This window comes from Barbus barbus (assembly GCF_936440315.1).
Source record: "Barbus barbus genome assembly, chromosome: 32".
In the NCBI taxonomy this organism is placed as follows: domain Eukaryota; kingdom Metazoa; phylum Chordata; class Actinopteri; order Cypriniformes; family Cyprinidae; genus Barbus; species Barbus barbus.
Window position 1 is genome coordinate 14,212,128 of NC_136760.1, and position 16,639 is coordinate 14,228,766.

Sequence of the window (16,639 nt, forward strand, 5' to 3'; positions counted from 1 at the left end):
TTCTGTGAAGTCAGGCAGCAGAAGGTTAAGTGAAAATGTACTACTCATTTTGGGGTTAACTAAATATGCACGATTAGTCTTACATGGTCTTTATAACCATGGTGTTCATCCTTTGCTGGACCGCTTTAAAAAATTGGGGGTATAAATTAAGAGTATACCCACTTCTCCAGGGACCACTACACCACTGCATTTTAGGGAGCTAATCATTACGTTTCAAGTACAGTGCCACACCAACATTTTTATTTTTCCATAGTGGAACTACCTGTTTTGTTGTTATTTGTCTTCTTTCTTCTTGATTTACTGTTGAATGATTCTCTGGCATGGTGCATGAAAAAGCAGGCCAAACAATAATCTTACTTTTCACATCATGACCACTGCCCCAATTTGTTATTCTTCCAAATTTAGTTATTTTAAGCAATCTTAAGCATTTAAAGATGTCAAAATATAAATCCTTAAACAGTCTTGCAAACAGCAAAAAATATCAAGTTTTCAAGAACAGACCAAATAAAAAGTCTAGCAAACTAACTAAATAGGCTACATGTACATTGTGAATTAATGTGCAACGCATGTAAGAGGTTTTATGGCTGAATGAGACACATAAGCTTTGTGTATTGCAGACATATGATCTTTCTGTCCTCTAGTGGTTATGAAATGCAAGTGAAATAGGATTTTCAAATGCAAACTCAGGCAGTATGATCATTTAACGTGATGATGTATATAATATAATTAATAATTTATAATATAATAAATTACTGTCCAGTAGCCTACAATAAACGACAATTATACAACGAGAAGAACTCTATAGCTATAACTAAATCTTAAACATACGGTTTAATACGTGACGAGTTTCCGATAATGTTCTGAGTCACTGTCATTACGGGATATGTTGCTGTGTGTCCCGGGGGTGCTAAGTAAGAAAACACCGCTGTGTTCATGCAGGGGCCTCGGAGGGAGGCCCAGATCAACTATTGCTCCATTGAAACGCATTCAAATCTCAGGTTGTGTTTTACACACTGAAAAGAAAAATGACTAAATCCTATAAGTTTCAAAGAATGTAACCTAACACAAAAATGAAAATTGACCTCAGCGGCCTATAGAAAACAATTAAAAAACACTTTATCGTGTAATCACAAACGAATGTGATTGGTTCCCTACAACCAGCGCTGAGAAACGTATTAGCTACCACGTGACAACGTCGTCGAGGATCTATTTTAGCGGCGGTATGGATATCAATTTACATCTACATAATAACACTGAGAAACTGTATATTGAAATAGGATTAAAAAATAACAGTTAGATTTTGAGAATAATTATTTCGATCCTTCGTGACGTCTGTAAGCTCCGCCCCTTTCAAAACTTCTATTCAGTGCTTATGGTCGTTCTACATATTTATTCTGTTTTTGCGTTTGTCCTGATAAGTAGAAATGCTGCCCATTTGGGCGGATCTCAAGTTTATCTTTTGACATGTAACGTTGGCATGAACCCTAATGCACAGTAATCATGCCGTGTTCTGCCTTCACAACTCATGTACTTTTCTGTCTTTGTCTTTGGGGTATGTATGATGTTCCTTTAATTATGTTTTTTTCCTTAATGCAAGTATTTGCGCTGGAAGACTTAACCGGTCGCTTTTGTCTAGTTTGTGAATTTATTTATATTTATTTACATTCCTGCGAATGGGATACGCCTAAAATAGTAGGATATACATTGTGATGGAGGAACTTTACTGTTCTTTAGGTTAATTTGATAGAAAAAATGCATTTTTAATATTTGTAGCTTTTTTAGTTAAATTTATTTATTGTTTTTCCTCATTTGAAATGTGGGAAATGTTTAATATACACGAATTTGTGTATTTTGGCCAAGTCCCAAGTAGGTTAATTAACGGAAAGTCTCTTGTAACTTTCAAGAAAATGTAGAACAATTCATTTTAATATTTTTTGTGCTGCAGAGACTTTGAAGATCAGATTTTAGTAATTCATGGTCAGTAAACCTATGCTTATGTTTATAGAATGCTGTTAACGTTTCTGGGTGTGATAGTGCATTTATGAAATATCAAATTATTTTGTGATTCTTCATCAGGATGTGTGGCAGAGAGTATCCATGCACTACCTCATGTGGAGCGGTTTGATGTGGTGAGGCCTAGAAGACAGAGCGTCAGAAAGGTACTTTCATTTACAACCTGGATCTGTTACAGCAGCAAGATATGCCTGAGTTCAATTTTTTATATATATTTGTAGTTTTAGGATAAAAGCAACCTTAGGGTTGTTCTGTTTATGTGTGTGGATTAACACATCAATCCTCTGCAGAGCTGGGTAGTAAGTAACTGATTACATGTAATCTGGAAATGAAGTACTTGTAATTAGAGTAAAATACATTTTAAACTACTCGTAATCAGACTATAGTTGCTTTTTACTGATTACATATTATTCACACAATAACAATAAATTATTCATCATTTATTGATTCTCTCGAATTATTCTTTTTTATCTTTTAAATTTTCCTTTCTAAAATAGTCTACCACTTATATACACTCAGAAAGTCCAGTTTTGTGGACATTCACACATATACTAGTCATTAGTCAGTTGGCGACATGATTTGGCCAATGGATTTACATCATTTCAGGTTTAAGAAGTGTTTGCATCTACTGATGAACACATTAATTTTTATTAGAATTATTACTCAGTAGGTTATTTAATCGTATTATTGAAAGCCTTTTGTCTTTCAGACTCATTAAAATGCACAAATTCTCCTTATTTCTTATTTGCAGACATTCTCAAACTTTTTGTCATCTGGACCTCTTTCATCTAATATATTTACTTTAAAGGTTTGCAGATGTTGTTTAAGCTCAAATAACAATTATTACACACTAACTAAAGTCTAAAAAGTGAAATCATAATCAATGACCCCTTTAAGTACCCCTGAGATTTTTAAATAATTATGATAATTATTAAGTATCACATTTGCATGTTCACAGTTCTCTTGACACTGGTTAACTCTTTCCCCGCCAGCGTTTTAAAAAAAGTTGCCAGCCACCGCCAGCATTTTTGATGATTTTCACCTAAATTTGACGGCCCTCAAAAAATTTTCTACTATGAATATATGAACATATTATATATCAAAAGAAAGAACCAAGCCTCTATTTTATTCTATCTTCATGTGTTCATGTTTTATCACCACTTGAATGCACATAGGTTTTTATCAGAAATACAACATTTTGGACAAAAAACTGAGAAAAATGCAAAAGTAGTGCATTTTCAAGCAAAATACATTCAAATGTCATATTATTTCACCTGTAAATAATTATATGAATAACTGAAATTGCATTCAATAAACCGAACAGACACACACACACACACACACGTTTATACACACAAACACTCACAAATAGGCTACATACATACATACATACATGCTGTACACACACACGCACATACACACACACACACACACACACACACACACAGGTTCAGATTGACGGGTTATCGGTCCATACACAACTAGAGATGTTTCTGTGTCTGTAAAAGCATCTCTCTCACTGACTACTTCGTCCCGATCAGATTCAAAATGGTCAAATCATGATCTACATATATATGATCTATATATATAATCTACATTTTCTCTGATCCTTCCATTTATGCCGATCGTCTTGTATTCGGACCCGTAAGACCCGTAAATCCCGTAACTCATTCAGGACATGCGCTAGGGCTTTCCTTACCGTAATAGAACGCGGATTGCCGTAAAAACTGGTCATATGGCATGCAGGTAAACATAAAATATTTCTCCTTTTTTTAGTAAGTGAATTAGTTTGATTGTTATTGTAAAATGATTTATTTTAATTAGACATTTTTATGATTTAATTACATGTTTGTCTTTCATTAAACTCACAAACGGAATATATTTTCTCACTCTTTGTATTTTTACATCATTATGATACAAGATTATCCTGTTTAAATCAATGTGATAAACGAGTTAGGTCAAAAGTAATCCAAAAGTAATCTAAAAGTAATCTGATTATATTACCTAAATGTGTAATGTAATGGATTACGGTACTGACTACATTTTTTGTCATGTAATTTGGAATCAGTAATGGATTACAATTTGTAAGTAATCTACCCAGCTCCGATCCTCTGCAGGTACAAAGTCCACAAAGCCATGAGACGTATCCTGATAGACTCACATATCAATTATCCTTTGGAGGGAAAAATCATGTGATTAATTTGGAAAAGAACAGGTGAGTGTTGCGTTTGAGTGTATTATATTTCAGAGTTTAATCTTGGAGCTTTTTGTACATTTCATTTTGATGGTTAATAGTATGAAATACACCATTATACTCTAAGGTTGTCCTAAATAAATATTTACTGTAATTTAGGCAACTCATTGGACATAATTACACTGAAGTATACTATCAAGATGATGGATTGATTGTGAGCAGTAATCCAAATTTAAAGGTAACTTAAATTTTATTGTAATTTATAAATAAATATGATCAGATCAGCATACTAGCATATGTCCCATACTATTCCTGCAGTATATAGCATATCTCGTATAGTGTATTTCCAGCTAGTATTCAGAACAAGTCATGTCAGACTGACTGAAGTTCCCTTATTTAAGCTGGATATAATATGATCAGTTAAGCACAGAAAATGTTGTCTTTTGTAGGACAATTGCTACTATCATGGCCATATTCAGGATTTGGAAGATTCCTCAGTCAGTGTGGGAATCTGTTCTGGAATCAGGTTTGAGACATGCTCCTTTTACATCATGTTTTTTACAACATGCTTTTCATACATGTACTAATTGAAATGCACAAATATTAGATTCCATGTTTATGCATTATGTTATCTGTCTATAGAGGTTTTGTTCGAGTGAAACAGCAAGTATACCTGATTGAGCCCCTGACCAACCACAGTGATGGAGACCATGCACTTTATAAGCACGAACATCTGAGGTGGAAGAGAAGCTCATATGGTGAACCAAGCACTTCCGTTTATGACCATGAACAACCAGTGGCTGTCCCCTTAAAGTCCAGTAGATGGGTAATAACATTTCCATCGCAATTCTAGCAGCTGTTCTGCATATGATTGAAATTATGAATAGATTTTAAATCATTGATATATTCTCTCAGAAAACCAAGCGATTTCACACTCCAAGATTTGTGGAATTGTTTCTTGTGGTGGATAACACTGAGGTAAGATTTTAAGTTTTCACAAACTTGTAGTTATTAGCAGTCAACTGTTATTGTTTTTTACACTGACTGATGCTTTTATGCTAATATCTGATAGAACATATTACAATAAGAAAACTGGGTTTAAAAAAATGCTGAAGCATTCAATACAGTCTATTTTCTTATATAATATTTTTGACCATTCTCTTCATAATGAGGCAAATGCTACTGGTCAATACAAAAGCTAAAAGGAAGAATTTCCAAAAAAGGCTATGTTTTTCTCTTATAGTACAGAAACTTTGGGTCTAACATGGACATAATCAGACCCAGGATGCTGGAAGTTGCAAATCATGTTGACAAGGTATATTCATATATCTTGATCTAATAGAGTTAACCTTACAAATAGTATTTACTGATATGTGATATGTGAAAATCAGTTAATAAATGTCATAAGGAAATGCAAGAGAGTGAACTCTGTATTCTTTGCTCAGTTGTATCGACCCCTTAATATCCGCGTTATGCTGGTGGGTCTTGAGGTCTGGACAAATCATGACCAAATTAAGGTCAGTTTGATTTCTGATGACACTCTCAGTTGGTTTATTGAGTGGAGAAAGAGCAATCTGCTTAAAAGAGTCAAGCATGACAACGCTCAGTTTGTGACGTGAGTATGACCTAGTTACCCATTTATTCTGCTGGATGACTAAGACCATCAATACACCATAACAGAAACTAGTCCACTTTAATATACTTTACTACACTTTGCTTATTTTTTGTCATTAGTTTACTACATTATGAATTAGCAATGAACAATACTGCTAAAGCATTTATTCAAAATATTTAATAGTAATTTCAACATGTTCTTCTACATTTTTTTATAATCAAGTTGTATCTGTTAACATTAGTTCATGCACCGTGAACTATCCTGAACAGGCAATGAACAATATATTTTTATTAACTTACATTAACTAAGAATAATAAATTCTGTATAAAATATTAAAACATTAAAATATTAAAACAAAAATGTTAGCTTATGCATTAACTGATGTCAACAAATGCAAGCATATTATAAAGTGTGAAAATATACCTTTATTTTACATTAGTACACTAATAATGAATCTTATTGTTCTGTTTTATTTATTGATTTTACTTTCCAGTGGAATTGATTTTTTGGGTAACACAGTTGGCCTGGCAAACAAATTTGCGATGTGTGCTGAAAGCTCAGGGGGAGTCAATCAGGTATTTATGATCTGCGTTAGTGATGATTTTCTGGTAGCAAATTATCTCCTATATTTGAACAATAAAGATTCTTTCTTGAAAGACATAGTGTAATTGGATAAATGGTTATATGTTGTTATTTTTTAGGATCATAATCAGAACTCACTAGGCCTGGCATCCACAATCGCTCATGAGATGGGTCATAACATGGGCATGTCCCATGATGAAGATCACTGCACCTGTGGCTCATCAAATTTCAATTCCATATGTATCATGACAGAACATGTAGAGTAAGCAGTATTTGTGAAACATTACACTGTGTTTTCAATTTTTACTTTGGTCAGATGCCAGATCTGTCTTAGATTATATTACGTTCAAGTGCATTTAAAAAAAATACTTTTAAGGTTTAAAGTACACTACAAGTGCACATTCATTGAAATTATGTGCACTACTTCATAAGGGTAGTAATGCAAGTGTATAAAACTCTTTGTACCTTTAAACTTCACTATACTGAAAACACAATGTGAGCCTTCTGTTGCAGTTAGATAAACAAACAACAAAATATGTGGTCTACTCTGCCTAGTAGCAGTTTATAGTGTGCACTGTCCGAAAATGACATGCTCTGACCTTGTCTATCTAGCACACTGTTCCCGGAGTCGTTTAGTGACTGTAGTCTGGAGCAGCTGAGTGTGTTTCTAGACAACGCCAACCCCAGCTGCCTGCTGGACACCCCCAGTTCATCCAGACTGTACAGTGGGTCTGTCTGTGGTAATGCTTTCCTGGACCCTGGAGAGGAGTGTGACTGCGGAACAGTGGAGGTATTGCACACATATCCTGTGTCTGTAGTGACTCAGTCTAGCCTACCTTATCTAGCTCAAATTATCCTTTTTATGACATCATTAATGCATTAATGTAGGATCATCTTTGACTCACATCCGATGTCTCATTGATGACTGTGATTTAATGTTTTGTGTAAGGAATGTGAAAATCCATGCTGTGATCCCATGACCTGCAGGCTCACTGAAGGCTCACAATGTGCTCATGGAGACTGCTGTGAGAATTGCCTTGTAAGTGACTCTCATGAAAACTGTTCATGGCCGCCTTCATTTTTTTTCAAACGAAAATTGCACTACGAACATAGAATAGATAGGATAGATCTTTATTAAAGAAATAGTTCACCCAAAAATGAAAATTCTCTCAATTCACCCTCCTTCAAAGAAGAGGTTTAGCAGAATCTTCATGCTGCTCTTTTCTAAAAAGAGATAAAGGCTGAAAAGAGACAGGCTGTGAATGACAGGCTGAATATAAGTTGTGGAAAAAAAGTGATTTTACTTTCCTAAATTGAAGTAGTTCTAGGTGAACCAGAATATTCAATGAGAAATGCAATATGTAAGGATGGGACAGTCTTCTCCTGTGTATTTTCCAGATACAATTAAGTGAGCACAATCAGCAGCACTATCTGATTGTGCGACCAATGAAAGTGTTGAAGAAAACCATTAAAAACAGACATTGTTATTGCACAATTACTGTTTGTCTGCTCAATGTCAAATTGCTGGAAAACCATGTTTCTTAAAGGCTGCATCAGAGTATCACTGGGATTCAAACTCAGGATTGCCTGTTTGTTAGGTGACCACCCTATCTAAGTTAATTACACCGCACCAACATCTAATTTTCCCTCATGGAAAGTGACATGACGTGTAGCCAAGTATGGGATCCCATACTCAAAATTTGTGCTCTGCATTTATCCCAACCAAGTGCATGCACGCACACACAGAACACACAGAGTTTTGCTGTGGTACCCGGGGAGCAGTTGGGGGTTCAGTGCCTTGCTCAATGGCCTCACCTCAGTTGTGGTATTGAGGGTGGAAGAGAGCACTAGTCATTCACTCCCCCCACCTACAATACCTGCTGGTACCGAGACTCGAACCTGCAACCTTAGGGTTACAAGTCCGACTTTCTAACCATTAGGTCATCACAGAATCACTGAAAAGGTACTAGTTTTAAAATGTCAGACAAGCTTCTCTTAAAGGTATTTTTGGGGTGGTGGGAGTTTTCATGACTCTTGTGGGACCCAAACCCATAACATTTGATCGGCCTCATTTTACATTCTAGAAATCTGCTACCCATTGCGCCACATAACCTACGTTTCTTCCTGACTTTTGTATGACCAACATTGTGGCAAAAAAGGTACTTTCTTGAGTGTCAGCAGAATTCAGAATGTTGAATCACCATTATTTCCTAGAGTGGGAGAGCAAAGTCACCGATAGAGGCGCACCGTTTGGATTGGAAGCCAGGATGTGAAAACCAGACTGGGCTGCTGCCTTTGACTTGTCATATAGTGTGGGCGGCATAAAAGAGTTTTAAAATGTCACGCAAACTTCTGTTTCAGGAGTTTATAAGAGTTTGCAAATGTCATGTAGATGTCTCCTAGATGTATTCTAGATGTGTTTTTGGGTGGAGAAAGGGTGTCAAAAAGATTCCTGGTGGGACACAAACTATATTGCCTTTATTTACTGCCTCAATCTGGAAGTCCAAAATGCTATTCAATGGACCACTGAGTGTTTAGGACACTTGATGGTTTTTCCTCGAGGCTTTTGTATGTCCAAATCTCTGGAATAAACACAGGGCCAAAGAAAGAGACTTCCTTGAGTCCCAGAAGAACAGAAGCCTCGTTTGAAATGTTGAAGCAATATTTGGTGCTTTCCTAGAGTGAGCCAGGAGAGCAAAGTCGCACCACTGAGATTTGAAACAAGGATCTGTAAATCAGACTCAACTGCTGGACTTGACTTGTTATATATTGTGTGGGTGGCATATATGTCATGCAAGCTTCTTTTGTGTTGTTGTTTGCTTTTTATGAGGGGGGGGGGGGGGGGGGGCACTCAATCAAGTTACAGCACTGGCGGGACCTGAACCAGCAACCTTTGCATGGCCTCATTTTGAAGTCATTACTCTGTAGTGTTAACAATAACTCTAGTAAAGGTTGTGGTTGACAATTTTTTGTTATTTACAGCTTCTCTTTTCTTTTTTTTTCATGCCAGATAAAAGATGCTGAAAGCTTGTGTCGCGCACCTGTAAATGAGTGTGACGTTCCAGAGTACTGCACAGGGCTCTCAGAGCACTGCCCAGAGAATGATTTTAAGATGAACGGCATTCCTTGCAGCTCTGGTCAGGGTTACTGCTATAATGGCCAATGCCCCACTCACTTCCAGCACTGCCAAAGACTTTGGGGAACAGGTAGGCATGAGTTTATTACCCAAAAGAACCTAGAGTAAGTATTTTGTTCAGAAGCACAGTCAGGGTTCATATCTGGGTTGTAGGGTTGGAAGTGCAATAAAATTATGTGCTCTGCACCACTGCGTCTAAGCACCATGGCAAAAAATAAATGCTTTATTAGTTGAGTTATGAACATTATATTAACTGGTACTAAATCTCCAAAAAGACTCAAAAACACTAGAGACACCTTTAAATTACTGTTCATCGATCATGCTCAATAAATCAGTTAGAGTGGTTATTGACTTGATCACAGAACTGTCTATTCTAGTACCATACAAGTACCATTGGCGTGCCCACCTGAAATGGTTAATTTAAAAAAAATATATATAATTTAATTTAAGCATTTAGCTAGGAGCAGTTATTCTTCAAGTACTAATACAGTTAAGGCACCAAAATCGTTAAAGTTTCCCCAAAATGAAAATTTATTTGTCATCAACTCACCTTCATGTTGTCCCAAATTGTATGTCTTTCTTCTGTGGAACATAAAGATATTTAGAGAAATGTATCATTTTTTTTTTTTTTTTTTTTTTTGTGCATACAATGCAATTCAGTGTTGACCAAAACTATTGGGTTGCCAACATTCTTCAAGAATGTGATGATAGAATTTTCTTTTTTTTGGTTGAAACTGGAATCTGAACCAGTATAATAAAATGTTCTATAATTCCCTACAGCCCAACTACTTTACCATCATTCATTAATTTTCACAAGCTGTATTGATTTCCTCTACCTTGATATTTCAGTATCCTGCTGTGCATAATGACTCATATCAACACAGTATTCATATCTGCTTAAATGTTGTGTTTCTGATTATTTCCCCAGGTGCCAAAGTGGCTGCTAATGCATGCTTTTTTCGAAACACATTTGGAAAAAATGATTCTCACTGTGGAAAGGTCAAAGGTGGCTACAGAGCCTGTTCAAAAGAGTATGCCATCTTTTTTCATTTTCTGATTCAAAAAAGCTCACAAAATGACTTTTTCCAGCATTAATATTTGTCATAGCACCTGTTTTTTAAGGCTAACCTAATACATCAAGCATAGATAACATTAAATGTACTTTTATTCCTCATATAGAAACATGTTTTGTGGAAAGATTTTTTGCGATGGAGGAAATGACTTCCCCATCACTGGTCAGAAAGCTGTGCTAGTAATAAACAGGGACATATTTTGCAACATAGCTGGGGACAAATCTGAAGAGGACGCCCTCAGCATGGTCCCTACTGGCACAAAATGTGGGCACAATAAGGTAAGCATAGAAGAATGTTATTTAGACTGACGGCAGGACTTGTAGGCTCAAAAATGAAAACTCTGGGTTGTGTTTCAACAGGTTTGCTACAATAATATGTGCCAAGACCTGAATGTTTACGGTAGTAATGACGATTGCTCACTTCAATGCAATGGAAGAGGGGTGAGATCAAATCTCTATTTCACTTAAACCAATAGGAAGATGTCTTTTGAAAGAATTTAAATTTTAAAAAGAAGTCATTTGTCATTTTTGTCTAATTTTTGCAGATTTGTAATCATAAAAAACAATGCCACTGTGAACCTGGATGGGCACCTCCTTACTGCGAATTCAGATATTCTGAATTGCCATCCGGTAATCAAACAAGCTTTTTCTGAAAAGCATGTTTAAATGTAGTGCCTGTAGTAATGTACCCTTCTGACAAATTCTACTGTTATTTCCAATTTTTTTAGGACAAGCAAAGATAATTGGCATCTCAGTAGCAGTTGCAATCGCTCTGCTTGCAATTGCACTTTGTGGAGTCTTGCTTTACTGTAAAAGAAGAAAAGCCATCGTCAGCCACAAGACGTAAGTTGTTTGATTTTGATTATGCTTTATGCAATTTATCACGCCCAGGGTTTTGAATGAACTGCAAGTGAACATTTTCCAGCCAGGAATATTTTTATTGGCCATAAAACCATTCTGCATAATTTTCTGAAAAAAAAAAAAAATATCTTTTTTTACACTTAAAAAAAAAATGGCAAATTATGTTGATAACTCTTGAAATCTTCATCTCATTTGACTTTCTTCAAAAGTACTATTTATGCTTTATATGTAAAACTTTTAATGAAGGAAAATTACTGTGTATTTTTTTTTCAAATGTGCCATGTTGCATAGCAACCATCCTGCTGATTTCTTCTAAAGGTCTTGCAAATTTATTGATCAGAAGGTGTGGGTAGCTGTGAGTAATGTAATTATAGTAGTCTGCCCATTCATGTCACATCTATCTGCTTGTTTACAGAAAAACTCCATCTGCAGGGCAGATGAACCTTTTTGAGAACAACAGTGCCAGGAAGGACCGCCCTGAGATCAGCCAGCTCACATTCATGGGGACCACCATAACTCAACCCTGTACCCCTCTAACTGCTAGATTGGGCCCGATCCGTCCTGCTCCACCAGTTAGTAGAACCTTCATTATGATGCAGCCTGTTTATTATCATTATCAAGTCAAAAACTCTTTTCTCACGGAATGAAATGTAGGTTTTTTTCCCCCTATTTGAGACCTGTGAGTCTGAAATAAAATAGAAAATTGGGTTAGCATCAAATGTATATTGCGTAGCCATACTTTTGTCTTTTGCACACAAAATCTGACTCACCCTACAGCTTATTCTGGATAGAAATCTAGATGAAAAGAGACCTTCCTGCCAGCATGTAATGCTACCTGTCACGGTTTGTACATGCCATTTAGGGCTGGGAAAATCTAAAATTATTCATACAATAATAATAGACTGGCATGGAAAAACTTGTCCAAAAATGTGAATGGAATTTCTGTTTTAAGTACTAATTGTTTAAACAAGTTGAATAAACATGTTGTTCGTGGAAATCCAGTTTATCACTACAGTACTTACACAAACACCACTCTAGTGTTGTTCAAAGATTTGAATGCACACGTTATGGCATGCTGTATGTAGTTTACAATTTTTTACAAGTGCTTTCTAGTTTTGTGCACAGGATATCAGGTATATGAAAAGGCCAATGGGGTTAAATACTTGTAGTTTCACACATAATGTTCTTCCTGGACGGATAAGAATTAAGTAGTCTTTTCCCATCTCTGTAGAAAAAAATAAAAATACATTTGTACTCTTATTCTGCTTGCAGCCTCCACAAAAGTCACCATCACAATCGCAGCAGACCATAGCAAAACAGGTAAGATCAACTACTTATAGCAGAAATCCACCTTTTTGTATTTTGTAAAATACTATTTATGATTGAAAATATTTCACCCAATAATGAAAATTCTGCCATTATCCACCCATGTTATTTTAAACTTGTACGACTTTCTGTCTTCTGTTGAACATAAAAGGAAATTGAATGTTTCTATTGCTCAGCAGTGACCAGGGACTGTCAGGCTATATGGCAAAATAATATTTTTTCAGATATATTTTTATATATATTTCCAAATATACGAAAAATGGCCAAAAATATATTTCTAAAAGAAATTTTAAAATATATTTGTATTAACAAATTTGGGTTAGTTTTATTTATTTATTTATTTATTTTTATTTATATATATATATATATATATATATATATATATATATATATATATATATATATATATAATTTTTTTTTTTATTATTATTTTTTTTTACAGTTTTTAAAATCTATATAAAAAAAACATTTGTCTAAAATGCATTTTAAGATTGGAATGTATTTTGAAATATATTTTAGCATTTGAAAGTTGAAGTGAAATGCTGTTAATTTGTCAAATATTGTTATTTGTTCAATGTTCAGTTGTAATTAGTGCTAGATTTAAGTACATTGTTAGCATTGCTTGTTAGTCAATAGTTAAAAACTATAGTTACACTATTGCAATAGTTTCCTCATTCTAAGCTGTGGAAATCAGGGCTGTAATACTTGATTTTACTGAATTACTTACATTTTATTGAACAGAATTTGTACTTTACTCAAGTAATATTGAAACTGAAAACTTTTGTTCAATTACATTTCCAAAATAAAGAACATACTACTGTTTAGTCATTTTATTTAGTCAAAATACAACACAGATATTTTGCGGGTCATCTTAGGTCAAGTTCACCCTAACCCATTAGTTGAGTCATCTGCGGTTTCCTCTTCATTACCACTGAAAATGATTTTTACTCCTCGCCTAGTTCGTAAAAGCTTGTGTTTTTGGTTTGTTACTGTGACTTAAATAGACCACACCTATTTCAGTAGCATATAGGTTTTGGAACAGAGCTGATAACATTTTTAAGTAGATATATTGTGTTTGTGGACTTAAAAATATCTGTGTAATTATAGGGAATCAAGCCAACTCCACCTCCTGTTCCTCCAGTCAAACCATCTTTAGCAACAGGCTCCTGGAGGACAGATCAAGTCAGTTACATTTATTCTGACAGAGATTATATTATTATGCATGCATTTAACAGTTTATCTTGTAATGTTAATGTGATGCTTTATAGGTGAGCAGCTCAAATGCTTCCATAATTTCAGCTGCACTATAAGAAGTCTTACGTTCACTTATTCTTAAACTGACTTTTCACATTGCAGGTCACAGGCGACACAGTCAAGGTTGTGTTGAGACCACCCACCATTCCAAGAAGATGACCAGACATGAAATCATCATGTGACTCATTAAAACAAATTATAGTGTGGGAGTATCTGAAACACAAAGTACTTTTTAAACAATGGTTTAAAACACACGCATACCCTGTTGTGCTTGGCCTCGAGTAAGATTTGGTTTTTGTCTGTTAGTGTATGATAATATATTGTAAAACATTTGAATGTGTGGCTGGAAAAATAATCAACAGGCCAAAATGCTTTATACTGTAATTAATTTAATTTATCATTTACAGACTATTGTGGTGAAGTGAATGTCTGTAATTCCAAATATTTTTTTAAAACTTTTTACTGATTGCAAATGGAAGCATTGGCAATCTAATGTCACATGCAGAATAGTAGTAATAAATGAATCTCATAAAATAAAGATGCAATGCTTTTTACTTTAATAAAATAAAATAATGTCAGTTTGCTGAATTGGGAGTGTATGACTATACACTGTGAAAACTGATTTTTCAAAGTTTTAAATAAAACAATTTCAGTCTTTCTACTTTTTATTTATTTTATTTATTTATTTAGTCATTTAGCAGACGCTTTTATCCAAAGCGACTTACAAATGAGGACATAAGAAGCAATCAAAACCAACAAAAGAGCAACAACGTGCAAGTGCTATTACAAGTCCTGGTTAGCCTAACGCAGTACAGATAATTATTATTATTATTATTGTTATTTTTTAATAAAAAGACATAGATAAAATACAATTAGAATAGATAGTGTTAGAGTTAGAGGGTCAAGTAAAGATGGAACAGATGAGTTTTTAGCCGTTTCTTGAAGATGGGTAAAAATTAAATTTTTTAATTCAATGTGAAACTTGCAACTTTTAACTTGAAACTTTTAATTATTTGTAAGATTTACTAGCAATTTCACATTAGGCATTATTATCAAATGTTATTTATTCATTAAATGGCCATTAAGTAATAAGTTGAAAAGGAAAGCTTTGAGTGGTTCGTTTTTTAAAATATTATAATAATTATGATAATAATATCTAATTAATAACAATAAATGCTTTTTAATAAACTATATTATTATGATTTGAGGAGAGAAAAACAGGCTACACTGTGTGGTTAAACTCAACCTAAATACTGAGCCAAAACAGAAATGTGTCACTAGTTACTGAATTAAAACTCTGAATTAAAGATGTTCAATAATAATAATAATAATTCAAAATTGGGAGCAACACAATCCATTCCCCTATAGTTACATATGATTTTGTAAACATTTAAATGTAAACAACTTTTTTGACAATGTATTTTTGTTTTGCTAAATTTCACAAAAAAACAACAAAAAAAACCTCTTCACAACCCAGGGCACATTTTGCACCCAGAATGCCCTCACACCCTGCTCCACAGCTCCTGACCGGCCCAGATTAAACTGCTCTTGTCTGATCCTGTATTCAGTGCTAAATTTTCCCAAACCTTTGTGACGGGCCGTACACTGACTCACATGTGCCTTTTTGATTCTCTCTGATGTGTGCCTCAGTAACTCACTGTGATTCACAGGTGCAGCTGTTTAATTATCCGGATGGAAATACATCCTGGGCTACACTTTAAAGTCGACTATATGCTTGTCTTGATATTGTGGTTAGATAGCTGACATCCGAGAAAAAGAAAACATTTTTTTTATGAAGTTCATAAAACAGATGTGTACAGTATTCTAAGAAAAACATGGGTGACATCACACCCCTGTCATCATACATGTATGAAGTCATGAGATTTTATGGAAAATGACTCAAATCTTTTTATTTATTTTTTTCCTTAAATGTTTGTTCTGCTTCTATGCAGTGCTTTTCCTTTTGAAAAAATTTCTATTCATCGGAACCTTCAAAAATGTGGCTTCAAATTCAAAACAAAAATATTAAGCAGCACTGTTGTTTTCATTATTTCTAATAAATGTTTCTTAAGCAAATCAGCATATTAGAATGATTTCTGAAGGATCATGTGACTTGGAAGACTGGAGAAATGCCTGCTGAGTTCAACTTTGCATCACAGGAATAAATGACATTTACAGTATATTTGAATAGAAAACAGTTATTTTAAATTGTAGTAATATCTCACAATATTACTGTTTTTGTAATGATAGTTAAAAAAGACATGACCGCAAACCGATAGTGAAAGCAAGACAAAACAGGTTGCTTCTAAAGACACATAAAAGCAAACATACTTTTTTTTTTGTAAAAACAAACAAAAAAGTTCATCTCATTTCCTGTAAGGTAGGTCACAACCTCTACTTGTTGTTTTGAAGCAGAGAGGAAACCGTTAAGTTTGCAAACAGAACAGTATTTTGTAATCTGTGTAATTTGTAAGATGATTCATCTTGCATGTAATCAAACAGTTATGATGTAAATATTTATTCTTTCTCTGTTGAGTTCTTCTTTTTTTTTTCACTTCTCAATTTTCATGAGCAGTAGCCAAGTGC

At 34.5% G+C, this 16,639-nt stretch overlaps 1 protein-coding gene across 1 annotated transcript; it reads left to right on the forward strand.

The window, feature by feature from the left end:
• Positions 1–1,368: 1,368 nt before the first annotated feature.
• LOC306852247 (zinc metalloproteinase/disintegrin-like HR1a) lies at positions 1,369–14,718 on the forward strand. The gene is made up of 23 exons (XM_079388958.1): positions 1,369–1,552; positions 2,077–2,159; positions 4,131–4,228; positions 4,367–4,445; positions 4,657–4,733; positions 4,850–5,033; positions 5,123–5,185; positions 5,451–5,522; positions 5,653–5,822; positions 6,316–6,397; positions 6,524–6,666; positions 7,017–7,194; positions 7,354–7,443; positions 9,415–9,610; positions 10,469–10,571; positions 10,720–10,891; positions 10,973–11,053; positions 11,158–11,242; positions 11,341–11,455; positions 11,889–12,045; positions 12,746–12,793; positions 13,907–13,981; positions 14,156–14,718. The coding sequence occupies exons 1-23, from the start codon at positions 1,501–1,503 to the stop codon at positions 14,210–14,212; spliced, it is 2,460 nt and encodes an 819-aa protein (XP_079245084.1). The 5' UTR covers positions 1,369–1,500; the 3' UTR covers positions 14,213–14,718.
• The last annotated feature ends 1,921 nt before the right edge of the window (positions 14,719–16,639 follow it).

Coding starts and splice junctions, on each gene's coding strand:
- LOC306852247 (XM_079388958.1), top strand. CDS start 1,501: ATGCCGTGTTCTGCCTTCACAACTCATGTACTTTTCTGTCTTTGTCTT. Junction 5,034..5,122: donor CCTTAAAGTCCAGTAGATGG/GTAATAACATTT, acceptor ATATTCTCTCAG/AAAACCAAGCGATTTCACAC. Junction 12,794..13,906: donor AGCAGACCATAGCAAAACAG/GTAAGATCAACT, acceptor GTGTAATTATAG/GGAATCAAGCCAACTCCACC.